Source organism: Urocitellus parryii, chromosome 5, assembly GCF_045843805.1.
Source record: "Urocitellus parryii isolate mUroPar1 chromosome 5, mUroPar1.hap1, whole genome shotgun sequence".
Lineage (NCBI taxonomy): Eukaryota > Metazoa > Chordata > Mammalia > Rodentia > Sciuridae > Urocitellus > Urocitellus parryii.
In genome coordinates this window covers 1,827,030-1,841,761 of record NC_135535.1, presented here as the reverse complement: position 1 = coordinate 1,841,761, position 14,732 = coordinate 1,827,030, and the positions used below count along the sequence as shown (strand labels likewise).

Genomic DNA, 14,732 nt, shown 5'->3' with positions numbered 1-14,732 from the left:
CTGGGGACCCGGTGATACCACTGTCTGCTGCCCAAAGGGTGCAGCAGGACATGCAGCCACTGAGTAGCCCGTGTGGCCGGGCAGGCAGCTGCGTCCAGGCCCCTGTCCCTGGACACCCCACACCCGTGCTCAGTTTCTACGTGAGCCACAGGGGGCGTGCCGGGGCAGGCCGGCACCTGCAGGGCTGTCTCACTGCTCCCAGGGCAGGGCCTGGGCCACAGGCACAGAGGTGGCTGGTGGTGTTGCTGTGTGTGTGTCTCTAAAGGCTTGGCCACACACATGGTCTCGGGTGAGTGAGGCCCACAGAGCACTTACAGCCTTTATTTTCAGATCAGAGATGATGAAACTAAAGAGCCCAACTTAGACCACCTCAACCCCCCAAAGAGGAGAGGGTAGCTGCTAAGGGTGGAAAGAAATAGTCATCAACCTGGAAGAGACATTCTTACACCTGATCATGGCATCGTGGACAAGCCTTTAAAATGGGCTTCTTTTAAACTCTATTTAATGTAAATTTTTAAGGACAGAAAATCAACCCTAAAGGACGAAGGGAAATTTGCAGCACACATAGGGTCTTCAGCCGTTCCCAGAGTATTCATCACTAAATCTGGACATTTCCATTAAATAACATGATTTTTCTAAAGAGAAAGTTGCTAAAAATAACTGAAGGAGTAGAAAAATGTTAATATTCTCCAGTAAAATTTCCAGAGTGAAATGGTTGGATAAGCACATCCTTTAAAATATTTAGCAAATACCCAGAAATGTGGAGAAGGTCCGGTTCCCTCCGGCAGCTGGGGAAGCCCCGATGCCCGGCGTCCCCACAGGTGGAAAGCCACCAGCAAGGTCACGGCTTTCCTCGAAGACCCCGGGGTCTGACTGCTGGATGCCCAGGTGCCCCATGCAGACACGGCTGGGGACTCCTGGTGGCAGGTGCTGAATGGGGCGTGCACCTGCACGGAGTCAGCACCCTGAGTTCTACAGGAGAATTTAGATCAGAAATGAAAATCCATCTTAACCTTTCAAATCAGGTGGCTCCCGCCAGCTTTTTTGCTGCTGTGACCCAAAGACCTGACCACCATGATTTTCGGGGGGAAGAGTTTACTGGGGGCTCCCAGTCTCAGAGGTCTCCGTCTACTGAGGGCCACCTTCATTGCTCGGGGTGAGGTGAGGCCGGACATGATGGCCGAGTGCCGTGGAGGGACACCGCCCAGGAGACCACACCGGGAAGCCGAGGGAGAGCTCTGCTCTCCAGGGACAAAGTCTGCACCCCCAAAGCCACGCACCCCCAAGTGACCCCCCTCCTCCAGTGACAGCCCCTTGCCTGCAGTTACCACCCAGTTAATCCACGTCAGGGGATGGAAGCACTGGTTGGGTAAAGGCCTCATGACCAGTCACCTCCGTCTGAACTGCTGCTCGTCTCACCCTCGGGCTTGGGGGACACCTGTGTCTAGCCCTCAGCACAGAGGGAATGCCGACCCTTTCGGGAGCTCAAGGAAAGAGCTGCTGAGGAGGGCAGCGGGCCCTCCCTGGCGCCCAGTGTCCGGTGAGACCAAAGCCCTCCTTGTGATGCAGGCCCAGCCAGCCCCAGCCCGGGAGCCACAGTCCCCACTGCTGCTGGACGCTTTCAGGACATTTCAGAAATGCAGTTACCTGCCTGAGGAAGCAGGTGCATTCCTCACAGGTGAGGTGCACAGGGTCAGCGGAGCCCACAGGGTCAGTGGAGACACCTTAAAAACCTAGAGTTTGTTCAGCTGGACCAAGAGGGCACCAGAAGGCCGTCTCTGTGTTCGACTTTAAGGCATGGGTGGGTACAAACACCCTCTGCGGTCCCTGGACTTGGCCAGCAGCAGCCCGTGGGACAAATGCAGAACCCCCTGTTGTTATAAACAGAGCCTGGGGAGGGTGACCTCAGGGCTCATGCCCTCACCCTGCGGTGGCACAGCTGAGCAGTGGCAAGGCAGGAGGGACAGCCAGAAAGTCATCCTTTGGGGCTGGAGGGCCCTCTGAGGCCCACCATGGCTGCCACACGATGTAGCCCATGTGCCTGCAGCTGAAGGCCGCAGCCAGACAACTGGTGCCCTGGGTGGCGGGGGTGGGTGGGGGGCACCTGGAGCTCTGCAGGGGGCCTTAGGAGACACTTGGAGAAGTCCCTTACCTCCGAGCAAATAGGGCCAGGAGTGGCACTGGCTTAATTCCACCCGTTGAGTGAGAGAGAGAAGGGAGAACTCTGCTCTTCACAGCAGAAAGCATAGACGAGCTGTCCACCTCCCCGAGCACAAGCCCTTCCCTGGAGGAACCAGTGGCCGCAGGTGTCAGGGGACGCTGAAGAGGTCGCTGGTACAGGCCGCTGTTGTCCATTCTTTCAAACATTAATTTTTAGATTAACTAAAATTTCCACCCAATTTCCAGCAAAGTTTTGGACTTGTCAAGTGAATCCACTGTTGACCTCGGGGCCTGCTTCAGTCCAGGCCTGAGAGGGCTCTGGAACAGAGGTCTCCCCAGCGTCCACACTCAGCAGTGTTCCATCAGCAGTGCCCATGCCCTATGCTAGACAGGAGCAGCGGGAGGCCAGGGAGGTGCCGGGTGGCTGCTGGGCTCGGGTTTGGGGCCTGATGGGCCTGAGCTCTGGTTGTGTCCTTTGTCCTTCTCATGAGATAAGGCAAGGACAGTGTTAGCAGAGTCCCCTGGACACGATTAAAAGCTGAAACGTCTCAGCTCTTATTGTTTTCTAACCTGTGCAACACACCAAGTGGCCCAGCTGAGAGGGGTGTTCGAAGGTGCTGACCCAGGGTGCCGTCTGAGCTGCAGCAAGGGCCAGGGACAGTGGCTTTGTATTTGGGGGAATCCAGGTTGCTTTCTTGCTTGCACCGTTTCTGAACTAAATTCCCTAGGGATTAACTCATAGAGAGCGATGTGAGGAGAAGGCATTGGGGACTCTTCAGTCAAGTTCAGGGATGGAGGCTGCAAGCCCGGGTCCAGCCTGAGAAGTTGGCACTGTGAACCGGGCACTGTCCTCATGGGACAGCGTGGCTGGGCGTGTCCTGAAAGCACTGTCCTGCAGCGTCCCACTCAGCAGCGCAGCATGCCGTGGGTGCCGCTGTTCCCCTGTGGTCCCCGGGCTCTGGGAGCTGTTGCTATGCCCCGTCCCCATCTGGAGAGAGTGTCCCGCCCGCCCTGGGCTGGGTGCGGTGCGGTGGCAGAGCGCTTGCCTAGCGTGCACAAGGCACCGGGTTCCCTGCCCTGCACCACAGGGAAAAGCCGAAATCTGAAGCCCACTCTCTGCTGAGTACCTCCTGCTGTCTACTGTCCTGCAGTCAGAGAGGGGCAAGGGAACTGTCCCACACTAAACAGTAGTCGGGGCCACTTCTCTCACCTGCTGGTTGGTCAGGAGGCGCATGAGCAGAGAGGCCCTAAAACTGCAAACGGGGTGCCCAAGGAGGATGAGGCAGCCACCCGAGGGCAGCCAGGGCCGCAGACGGGGCCCACCAGGGTCCCTTTGGGCTCTTGTCATTTCACCTACTTCCCTTTGAAGGCTTCTAGAAGAGGTCCTTCTGGAAGGCCATCAGGCAGTGTCCATCAAGAGAACCAGAAACACTTTGACAAGCTGCTGTGGAGGACAGTGTGGCCATTGCTCAGAAGGTGGACATGGAGTGGTCATGGCACCTGGCATCACCTGCACCAGAACCTGCACTTGTCCATTACGGGGCATTGTCCCCAGCAGCCAGAGTGGACACACCCGGGAGTCCTCAAGCGGAGACCAACAGTTCCAACGCTGTCTGTCGCGGTCCATCTTTCAGTCATGAAAGGAGCGCGGCGCTGACCCACACCCCCACACAGATGGACTTCAGAAGGCTGTGCCCAGAGAAGGCCGTGGGTGCACTGCCCACGTCCTGTGATGCCATCTAAGTGGAAAGCCAGGAATGAGCGGCCTGCAGGGAAAGCAGACGGGGGTGATCAGGGCAGGGAGGGGGGCGGGCCCACGGCTGGGGAGATGCCGAAGTGCTATGCTGACCGCGGTGAAGTTGCCTGACTCCAAGTGCACCAAGAGCCCTGGTGGACACTGCAAGTGGTGGAGTGGAGTGGGGGTGATCTGTGGCCCAGTGACTCTGAGCAGGTGTGCAGACACCCCCTCTTCCAAAGGCCTTGCCCTAACCTCCGCCCGGACTCGGGGACCACCTCTGATGGACAGCAGAGGCAAGGGGCTAGCCTGGCGGGACCCACACACCTCTGCTGCTGAGCTCCTCTCAGCCCCAACACTGGCCCACACAGAGGTGACCACCTGTCAGTGACCATGTGTTCTTAGAGTGGACCCAGGACGTAGGTCGTGAGAAGGGCCCAGGAAGCTAGTAGAAGGTGGACATGGAGTGGCCATGGACTGGCCCTCAGGTGGGAGGACATTGAGCTTCAGAAGCAGGACGCCCCCCACTGTTGGGCAGCCCTGGCAACAGCAGGCACCGAGGTGCCACAGTGGGAGGGCCTCTGATGTCCGCTCTGTCATTTCAAGTCCCCTGATCACAGCCGCCTGTGAACTTGGAATGCACCCTCTGTGGGCTGCTGCTGGCCCAGCCGCTGCGGTTGTCCTCTGTGATGCCCGCCGGGTCTCGTCATTGGGGCCAGCAGGGAGGGACACACACTGTGCTGGATTAGTGCTGGCAAAAGTGACGGGGACTTCAAAGCCGCAGCAGGACTGGGGACAGAAAGGGAATGATCCGGGGCCACAGAGCTGTGTCCTTCCCTGCCAAGGCTCCTTTGAACAGCCGCCCACCCCCAGCCCCTCCGCATGCGGGTGAGCTGCCCGGAGGTTGGGGGTCGGCTGCTCCAGAGAGCTGCAGGCAGACTGCTGGGCTGAGCTGGTGCCGCCTCCCCAGGCCAGAGGGCAGCTCCACTCTCCCGCCCACTCTCTGTGGCCAGCACAGGGGCTGCGGCCCCAAGGTCAGAGGTGGGGAGAGTGGAGCACAGTGTGCAGGGTGAAGTGGGCAGGCCAGCTAGCCCCAGCCTGCCTCCAGGAAGCTGCGGGTCCAGCCTCCCTGGGATCGAGGGGCACTCGCAGCCTCTACTCTGAGCCAGGAGCCAGGGAGGGGGCATCAGGAGGCCACCTTCTGTGTGGCCGGTGAGTGCTGGAGGGATCTGGTGGCCGCCAGGCTCAGGGCTGCCCACCCTGTCTGTAGGAGGTGCCTGTGTGGCCTCCTGTCCAGCAGCTGGGGAGGAGGGGAGGATCCGGTGCTCCCGGTGGATGCACTGAGGACCGCACGGTGGTGGCCTGGGGAGGAGGCTTGATGAGAGTGAAGGGACCCGAGAAAGTCCCGAAGGTCTAGGCTGGACTCAGAGCAGGCACAGACCTCAGTCCTATAGACTGCAGCGTGCCAAGGTCAAGGCCAGACCCTGGGCACCCAAGCACACACAGGTGCTCTCCTCTGCCCCTCCCTGCAGCGCAGGACACAGGACAGAGAAGGTCACTCCCACACCTGTGCTCCACAGCCTGCCTGGCTGCCCTCACCTCTGCCCACCCCGGCCCCAGGCTCAGCCCCCCAGGACCTTCTGCTGTGGGTCCTGGTCCTCCTCTTGGGCCAGAAGGCCCCGTAGGGAGGTGCGCTACACCGTGGGTTCCTCCGAGCCCATCTGCACAGGTGGTCAGTTTCTGGATTGAGAAAGGCAGCCAACGCTGGAGGTGGACCTGCTCTCACCCCTGGATCATCTTAAAATTCTGATTTCAGTTTAAACATACAAAAGCCAGCTTTCCCAGGTAGGTGTCAGGTGCTTCCGTTTTCTCTTGCTGTATGGCAAGTCCACAGGCCTAGGGATGGCACAGTTCTGTGGTCAGCTGCTCTGCCCAGTGTCTCACCAGGATGAAATTCAGGTGGTGGCCAGGACTTGCCCTCAGGTGGGAGGAGCCTCTTCCAGGCCCAGAATCCCGCCCTGCAGGGGGAGGGCTGGGGCCACTGACTTGTTGGCCCCTGGCTGGCAGCCCTCACTGCTTCTGGACACTGCCCACCTTCCTGGCCATGAGGTTCCTCCATCATCAAGCCAGATACAGTGTGGAACCCTGAGCCCTGGCCGGGTCTCCCTCCCCGTTGGACTCCGTGCCCTGCACTACAGGAGGAAGTTCTTTGCTCTAAAAGGGGTGTGACGTGACCAGACCCACCCAGAGAATCAGGGGAGTGACCCTGGGGCAGAGGTCAAGGAGCCAGCCCAACGTCCTGCCACCCAGATGGCCGGCCCTCCTTCAGCAGACTCCACTGAGCAGGGTTCCACATCGCCTCGGGGGCGGGCACCTCTGGCTTCTCCTTCCTGGTTTTAAAAGGCAAAGTAAGAACATGGAGAATCAGATCCCTCTAGGTTCAGAGCCATCTCCGTCTCTCACCTCATGGGTGGCCCAGGGGCCGGCTGCTGTCCCCTGTTGCTAGCCCACGTGTGGGTGCTGTGCCCTCTGTGCGGGAAGGATGGAGGCCTCTCGGGAAGCTCTGGGGGGCTCTGGGGTGGGGCTGTGCCCCAGTGGGTGGCGGGTGCCCACAGAGGGCTCCCCAGAGCTGGTCACCTTGGGGAGCCAGTAGGGGGGAGCCTCCTTGCAAACCCTCCCCTCAGGTGACCCGTGGGAGCAGCATTGCTTGGGATCTAAGAGACCAGGCCTCCCCAGGGGCCCTCAGGCAAGTGCTGGCCAAGGAGGAGAGAACGTAGGCCACGGAGGACGGCAGAGCCTCGAGGCACAGGCCTGCAGAGGACAGTGCCGGACCCTGGGCGGCTTGGGGAAAGGACAGATCTGCCTGTGCCCTCTAGTCCTGGGTCGGGGAAGCTGGGGCTTCCAGGAAAACTCCCACAGGTCTCTGGCTGTGTAGACCCAGAGGCTGGGGCTGAGGCCCGTACCTAGAGCCCTGGCCAGGAGGGGCCAACCCAGAGCTGGTCCCACATGCCTCTTGGGGACCCCTCGCCCACCAGCAGCACCAGGTCACACTGAGAGGGGTGGAGGGGGATGAGGTCAGGCAGGCCGGGTGGTGGAGGGAAGGCTCAGGAGTGACCTGGCCTCTTCCTGGCTGAAGGCTGCAGGGCCTCTCGGGCCAGCTCGGCCAAGCAGGAAGGAGGAAAGGTGGGCTCAGGCCAGGAGAGCTGTTCCCCCAGCCACAGCCAGGACCCAGGGGTGGCACAGGGGTGGCTGAGGCAGGGCCCAAGGCCATGCGGAGGGGCAGTGAGAGAGGAGGCATGCAGGAGGCCACATGTGAGCAGCCACGGACCACGCCAGGCCCAGCTTTGTCTAAGCCCACCAGGGCGGCCGCCGGAAGATCTGTGTGCCCATCCACCCCCGGGGTGCCACATCAATGCTCCTACACCACGTGTCCACTTGAGCTCACATCAGGACCCTGGTGCACACAATGCCACCATCCTGCTGCCCACCGTGGCCAGCCGGGCTGGAGCTTCTGCCATCTGGCAACGGTCAGGGCTGGCTGAGGGCTCAGACCTGGGGCAGCTAGAATGCCCCTGTCAGGAGGATCAACAGCCATCCCGGTCAGCCATCAGTGGCCACCGTAGGTCTTCTCTCGCACCATCAGAGGCCCCCCCTGGCCTCCTAGCCTCACTGCTCGGAGCCCGAAGCCCAGCATAGTTGTCCCTGATGGCCTACTTTCTCCACCACCTCTCCTCCTTGGCCAGCACTTGCAAGGCAAGCCGCCCCTCGTCAGGATCAGGCTGGGTTCTAGCGCGGTGACCCAAAACATGGACCTGGTTTTTTTGTTTGATTCCCCAAAAAGGAAGAAGCACAGTTATTGGTCATCTCAGCCCAATGTAAATAGCAAAGAGCAGCCGCGATGTCCACTCCGGAGAGCTGCTCCCATGCTGGGCCCTGCCTCTACAGGGTTCCAGGAAGTCCTGCTCCAGGCAAATCCTAAGAAGACAGCTGCAAGCCAGGGGAAATAAGGCATGCAAAGATGGGAGCCTCATTTCCAGACAGCTTAGGGACAGTACTGCCCCCTGCCTGGGAACATGGGTGTCCAAGCCCTCCGTCCTCCAGGATGGGCTGAATAGGAGGCCGTGTAAGGGCTGAGACAGGTTAGAAGTCTGCTGGGCTGGGTCCAGACATGGTGTCTGCTCCTTGGCTGGCTGCTCAGGTTCACCACTTACCAGCACCCCACAGGACAGATCTGGGGGTGGGGCGCAGGGTGCTCCCTCTGTCCATCCTCGGGCCCCCCCGGGGTCTCCTCCTCCTGTCACCACCTGCCTCCTCCCACCCCCTGTCCTGACGGGTTGGAGACATGCTTCCTTGTTCCCTGGCACAGGGCTCCGTGACTCTGATCTGTGGCTGCAGCCTCACCCTTGGCCTGCGCTGGTCAGCTGGGGCCCCGGCGCTGCAGCCGCCTCTGCACAGGTCCTCCATCCTGGGGCCACGCAGGGTCTGCTCTGCAGGGCGTCCCGTCCACCTGCGTAGGTGAGCGCCTCTGGCTGTGTGGCCTGTTCTCAGCACAGCCAGAAGCCGGTCAGCTGGCCCCGTCCCGAGCTGGGGAGGGTGGGGCTGAGAACCCCAGAGAGGAGGCCCACCTCCACCCCCAGCACAGCCCGAGCAGGAGGTGTGGCTGTGACTGTGGCCGGTGCCGGGGTGGCCACAGAGCCTGGCCTGGGGTAGGCAGAGCTGGGTCCTGACCTGGCCTCACCCTTTGGCCATGTGGCTTTGGGGACACACAGAGCCTCCAGACTCAGGTCCCTCAGGTGCCCAGGGCCATCGTCTGCCCCTCCCGGATGCAGGCAGCGTTGGCCACTCCTGCTGCGGACCGAGAAGAGGCTCCAGGTTACAGGGTGGGGACGGAGCTGCCCCTGGCTGGAGTGGCCCAGAGCCCCATCCTGTTCCCTTGGGTCTGCTCCCTGCAGCCCCTGCCTCCCCCTTCACGTGGTGGGATGAGGCAGCCATGTGGCTTCAGAGCTGGCTCAGTGAAGGGCCAGCAGCTCAGCCTGGGCAGATTCAGGTCGGCTGGCCCAGCGTGACCCACTGAGACTGGATGCACAGGAGGGTGGCCCAGCGTGGCCTCGCAGGGTGGCCTGGGAAGCACACCGATGGTGCATGCCCACCCTGCTCCCTGCACTGCAGAGTCGTGATGACCACTGCTGTGGTGGCCCTCGGCACTGCTGTCCCAAACTCTCCTCTACCCTTGCTCAGTCTATGGCACGCAGTACCCGGCCCACCCATCACAAGGCCACATGGGATCTGTGGCCAGCTTCGCCTCTGCCTGGACACTGCATGTGTCCCCACAGGGTCGTGGGTCTCTTGAGGTTACGAGCCGTCCAGGCAGCCCAGGCTGTCCCTGAGAGCTGGGCGTTGGGCCTCCATGTGGTTGAGCATCCTGGTCCAGCCGGGCTCAGTCAGCTGACTCGTCCCTGATCACAGGAGCACCGTGGTGCGAGCCGACGGGGGGACTTGAACGAAGGCCTTTGCGGTGGGTGGTTGAGACCTCGTCGGAGCCCACCCTAGCTAGAGCTGGACAGCAGCACCTTGGAGGGTAGACGGGGCTGGACCCGGAGGAGCTGGTGGGACTGCAGTCCTCTAGGTCCTTGGAGTGTGGAGAGCCAGGTGGGCGGCCAGTGGTGGTCAGTGGACCCCTGTGAGGGACTTTGCTCACATGGACACCTACGTGCCCAGGTGGAGATGCCTCTGGACCCCCGCCCCTCCAAGGACCTGCAGACCTTACCCACCAGGAGGCTGTGATGCTGCGGTGCGGCCAGGCCCTGGCCATGTCGGTCCTCTGCTGGTCTCTGCAGGAAAGACCCGGCTTCTCCCCGAGGGGCTCGGGCACCCTGGGCAGCTCAGCACTGGAGCTGTCTCATATCCCCAGAGGTTGGAAGACCTTCTGCCCTGGCTGGACAGGAGCCAGCTCTGGTCCCCAGAGATCTGTGGTCAGCAGAGTGAGGAGCTGCCCTGAAGTGACCCTGCAGGGCAGGGTGGGCCTGTCTGCCCAGAAGCAGATAAGCAGCCGTCCTCAGCCGCCTCTCAGGAGCCTCAGTCAGACACAGAGGCTGGACAGCGTGGCTCAGGCCACCTGTGGGGAGCTTGTTCCCCCTGCTCAGGCTCATGTAAGGCCCCAGGACCCAGGACCTCAGAATGGGGCCAGATGTGGACACAGGGTCCTTGAAGGTGTCCAGTTAATACGCGGTCCTGCTGGCCTAGGGCAGGCCCTTTGTCCCACAGGAGAAATGCAGACACAGAAGGGCAGAAAGGCCAGGGGTATAGACATGGGAGACGGCCATCTGCCAGCCAAGGACAGAGCCCTGGCCCGGATGCTGCCCACCGTGGAGGAGCCAGCCCTGCCTGCCCCTGGCGTGTGCTCCGTGAGACCATTTCTGCCTCTGCCCAGAGCCCAGCTGTGGGCGTGCCGGGTTCGAGGCCACGGGGCGGAAGACCTTCAGAGCAGCCGCGGGAGGCTGGCACGGCACGGCTTTGGCCATCCTGGGGACAGCCCCACAGAGCAGCACATGGGCGTGGCTGCATCCTGGGCTCGCAGGGCCAGCAGCTCACCCAGAAGGCTGCTCCACAGGGCTGAGGTGTGCTCGGGAGCTGCAGAGTGGACCACTGTCTCCGAGGATGCTGGTGGGCAGCGCAGCAGGATGGCCTTGGAAGCGGACACTTGTCCCCACCTGAGCCAGAGCTTGTGTCCACGGGTCACCTCAGCCAACAGGACGCCGGGGAAAGGAACCCAAGACGCAGTGTCTGTGAGGCCCTCTGGCCTCTCGGACCCTCCCTCCCGGCCTCCCTACCGGCCTCCCCATCTTGCAGCGTGGGGGGATGACCAGGCTCCAGGAGGTGTGACTCACGGACACTCCCCAGCTGGTGGCATCCAAGCCCCATCCTCCCCGTCTCGGTCCCCACCCTGAGAACCCTGGGCACCCAGGGAAGATGAGTGGCTTCCACAGCTCCTGCAGCGAGTGAGAGCGATGGAGAACCCGGTCACTTAGCCTGCAGGTCCTCCTCCAGAAAGCAGCTCTCAGGGACACAAGAGTGTCCCCAGACCCTGCCGATGAAACCCCAGCCCCCAAAGGGACTGCTTGGGAAATGTGAGTCGAAGGAAGTGGTAAGATTCAATGAGGTCACTAGGGCAGTCTTGACCCCGCAGGACTGGGGTCCCTATAGGAGAGACCAGGACACAGACCAGCAGAGGGTGGCCATGCGAGGACAAGACGGCATCCACAGCCCAGGAGAGGCCCCAGGAAGAGGCAGCCAGACACACCTTGGCACTGGGCAGTCTGACCCCAGACCTGAAGGGTCCACGCCCCTGGGTAGGCCTGGGCTGGGGTGCGGCAGGGCCGCCTTGCAGGCTGGGTGGGAGAGCCAACAGGAGCCCTCCCTCCGTCCCTCCGCCTCTGTCCCTCTGTCCCTCCTTCCCTCCATCCCTCCCTTTCCTTCTTGGTTTTGCGCTGAGCACCTCAGGTGTTTGTATTTAGACAACAGAGCGGGTTTGCCTTCTCTTTCTTACGCTGAGCTCCTGAAGTCAAACAGGGCTGTTCCTTGTGTGTTCTGTCCTTAAAAAGGGCCTGTTTGTTGAAGAGGGTGGACCGTCCTGTCCCCCTGCACAGGTGAGGAAGCTGAGCCTCAGAGGGGCTGAGGACAGCTTCTGGCCATGATACCAAGCACACCAGGCCCTTCTGGGGGCCAGTCTGCAGTGACCCCTCCTAGGAGCCCTGGGGCCTGGACCAGCCCCTTCTGGGGAGGTTGGGGCATCCCCAGGTCCTGACCACCAGGAAGGGCCCTCAGGTGTCCGGGCCAGGCTCCGATTCCCAAGCTCAGCCCTCACACTGACGTGGTCCCAGCTGCCAGCCCAGCGACCTGCCAGATGGCTCAGGAGTGGACTGGAGACTCCGCTCTCCCCACCTCGCCTGCCCTGCGATCCTGGAGGACCCCTTCACTCACAGACAGTGTGGGCCCCTGGGCAGAGACGGGGCTGAACCACACCAGCAGGAGACACACATGGGGCACAGGAAGGAAGGTGCCCACCGCACTTGTGTCTGGGCCTGAGAAGCTGTGAGCCCCTGGACACACAGACCCAGAGTTGGCATGTGAGTTCATAGGGGTGGGGCCTGTCACTGTGTCATGGACTGGGCAGCCCTGTCCCCGTGCCCTCAGCTGCCCAGACGTAAGAGCAGAGGGACCCAGGTCAGGGCACTTGACGTTTCCTGGGACGGCAAGACCGTGAGGTGAGGGTTTCACAAGTGACCTGAGGCACAGCCACTGTCCCCTCCCTGGTCCAGCACTCCTGGACCAGCCAGGGGAGGAGGCAGGGCCAGGGCACCTTGTGAGCTCTTCCCTTTGGGGAGTGGCCCCAGGGAGGAAGCCAGGTCCCCGAGTGGGGCAGGCGGCTGCAGATTGGTCCTCAAGTTCCCTCCTGTGAATGGCCGTCCTTGTCCCATGCTGGGGCCATGGGGCCTGGGGTCTCCAGCTGTCCCTCCTGACATCTCTCTTACTGATCATCTGGACCTTCAGCTGGACTCAGAGCAGCATGCTCCTTGGTGTGGCAGACTCGTCCTGCTGTGGTGTCTGCAGGATTTGGATGAGGAGAGGGCGTCTCTCATGGCTGAGCAGGGGGGACCGTCGGGTGGCTTCTCCACCATGTCCCAGACAAGGAGATCCTGTGGCCCACCTGGGGGCCCGGCTTCCCCAGCGGGGCTGTTGAGATACCCACACAGCACCAGGTCCAGCGGTGGGATTGAGATGGAGGACACCTGCTCTGGACACAAGACTGTGCGGAGGGACCTACAGCCAAGTCTTGAGGAAGCCACCGCTGTGAGACGTCACCAGGACGCGCCTCTTGAGCAGCACCAGGAAGTCCCACTTTTCCACTTCTCAAACTCTCAAGGTGAAGAGGAGCCGTGTGAAAGCCACTTGGCCTCTCAAACCTGAGAAGGTTGTAAGTCCCCGTGGGCAGCCTGCGGTGGCGCCCGGTGACCGGGAAGCACGGGAAGCCCTGGCATGGGGGCCGCCCACCATCGTGCAGGAGAGGAACTATGATGGGCCACCCAAGTCCCTCCCCATGGACATGTTTGTCACCCGCCTCCAGCCAGCGTAGGAAGTGCTGCCAAAGCATTCAGGCGCACGCTGTGTCCACCCCACCTGCCAGGCCACTCACCTGGCGAATGCGTGGGAGGAACAAAGGCAGGATGGTGTGGACGCTGGTGACTCCTCCTTCTTATTTACCCGCATATTTCCCAGGGCTTCTGTGGACAAGCGACTGTGGGGCTTGGTACAGAGATAAATGGAGTTAGGAAGGCCTGACCCTCTGGGGGAGGTGACTGATGATGACCTGGGACAGCCCTGGAGGGTGGACCCTAGACAGTCTGACCCAAGGACCTGCGACAGGGCAGCACAGGCTGCCCACCCTGTGGGGACACGAGTCACGGCCTGGACGGCGGGAAGCAGAGGGTGGGGACAGAGAGCTGAGGCCAGGCAGCCGACTCGGGCACTGGGGGATGGCCCAGGCCACTCAGGGTGTGAGGGAAGAAAAGGGCACAGGGGACCTCAGCGGTTTGAATGGTGTCCTCCGAAGTGGCCCTCCACCCCGAACCTGTGGACAGACCTCCTGTGGAAACAGGGTCTTTGCAGAGGGGATGAAGTTGGGCCTCTCCAATGACAACTGTCCTCATAGGAGACAGAGGGGAGGCCCAGGGAGAAGGCTGGCTGAGGATGGAGGCACAGGTGTGGCCTTGAGGCGTCACGCCACGGAGGGCCGGGGACTGCCCAGGAGCCTGAGTGCTGGAGCCGACCCTGTCTCCAGCCAGAAGGAGCAGGTGCCCCCACACCTGAGCTCAGAGTTCTGCCCGCGCTGGGGACAGTGGACCGCGGGCCAGGACCTGGGCTGCCGCCGGGCTGACAGTCTCTTCTCTTTGCTCCTCAGGTCTCCTGACGAACACAGCCCTCAGGGGCCCCAGGAGTGGTCTTGGCTCCCTGGACAGTCCACACCTCGACCCCGGCCCTCAGCCCTCGGTGGACTTCGCCTGTTCCCTGCATCCAGCCACTGTTTCCCGCGGCCCCTCAAGGACAGCCTCTGTCCTCAGCATTCTGAGCCTGACCTGCCGAACCCAGGAGGGCCGGACGTGGACGCAGAGGTGGAGGCGCTGGGCACAAGCAATACAGGGCTGTGGAGCCCGGCCGCGCCCTCCCTTGCCGGCCACTCTCCTGGGAGCTGGAGGACGAGGATGGGGCTGAGGAGGAGCTGCGGCCCCGCCAGATGAGCCCGGACGTGCGCGGTCCCAGGACTCTCAGGTGCAGAGGCCGCCTCTCCGTGGGCCCCAGACTGTCTGAATTGTTTTATTTTCTTATACTTTCAGTATACTCAATAGACCAAAGAGCAGATCTATTTTAACGTGGACGCGCCCTCACCGTCAGAGTCCCGGGCTGGATGGCGGGGCGGGGGGAGGGGTGCGGTGGCAGAGACCTGCCGGTGGCCCCGGCAGAGAGCGGGCAGCGGTGGAGGCCCCCGCCCCAGGATCGCCACGGTGCGCCCTAGGAAGATGGCGCCAGCCGGAAGGACGCCACCGCTCACCTGCAGGCACCGGCCCGGGCATGGCCGGCGACGGCCCCCACGTGGACAGCACGGTCCCCGGGGACACGGGCCGTTCCCGTCTCTGTGCTTAGACCGACTTTATCGTACTAAAATCACTTTCTGTTTTAACCAGTTCCACACACCTCCTCTTCGACAGCCCCATTTTTGATAGTTGGATAATCCAGTTCTTGCCAAGAGCATGTTGGGTCTCCCGTGACTGCTGCCTCCTAC

General features: G+C 62.0%; 1 protein-coding gene across 1 annotated transcript in view; it reads left to right on the top strand.

Moving 5' to 3' along the window:
* Nucleotides 1-14,085, top strand: part of Tafa5 (TAFA chemokine like family member 5) — a 122,012-nt gene extending 107,927 nt beyond the window's left edge. The window contains exon 4 of the mRNA XM_026412701.2: nucleotides 13,854-14,085. Within this exon, the coding sequence (XP_026268486.1) occupies nucleotides 13,854-13,862 (9 nt within the window). The 3' untranslated portion in view covers nucleotides 13,863-14,085. The remainder of the gene's footprint in view (nucleotides 1-13,853) is intronic.
* The last annotated feature ends 647 nt before the right edge of the window (nucleotides 14,086-14,732 follow it).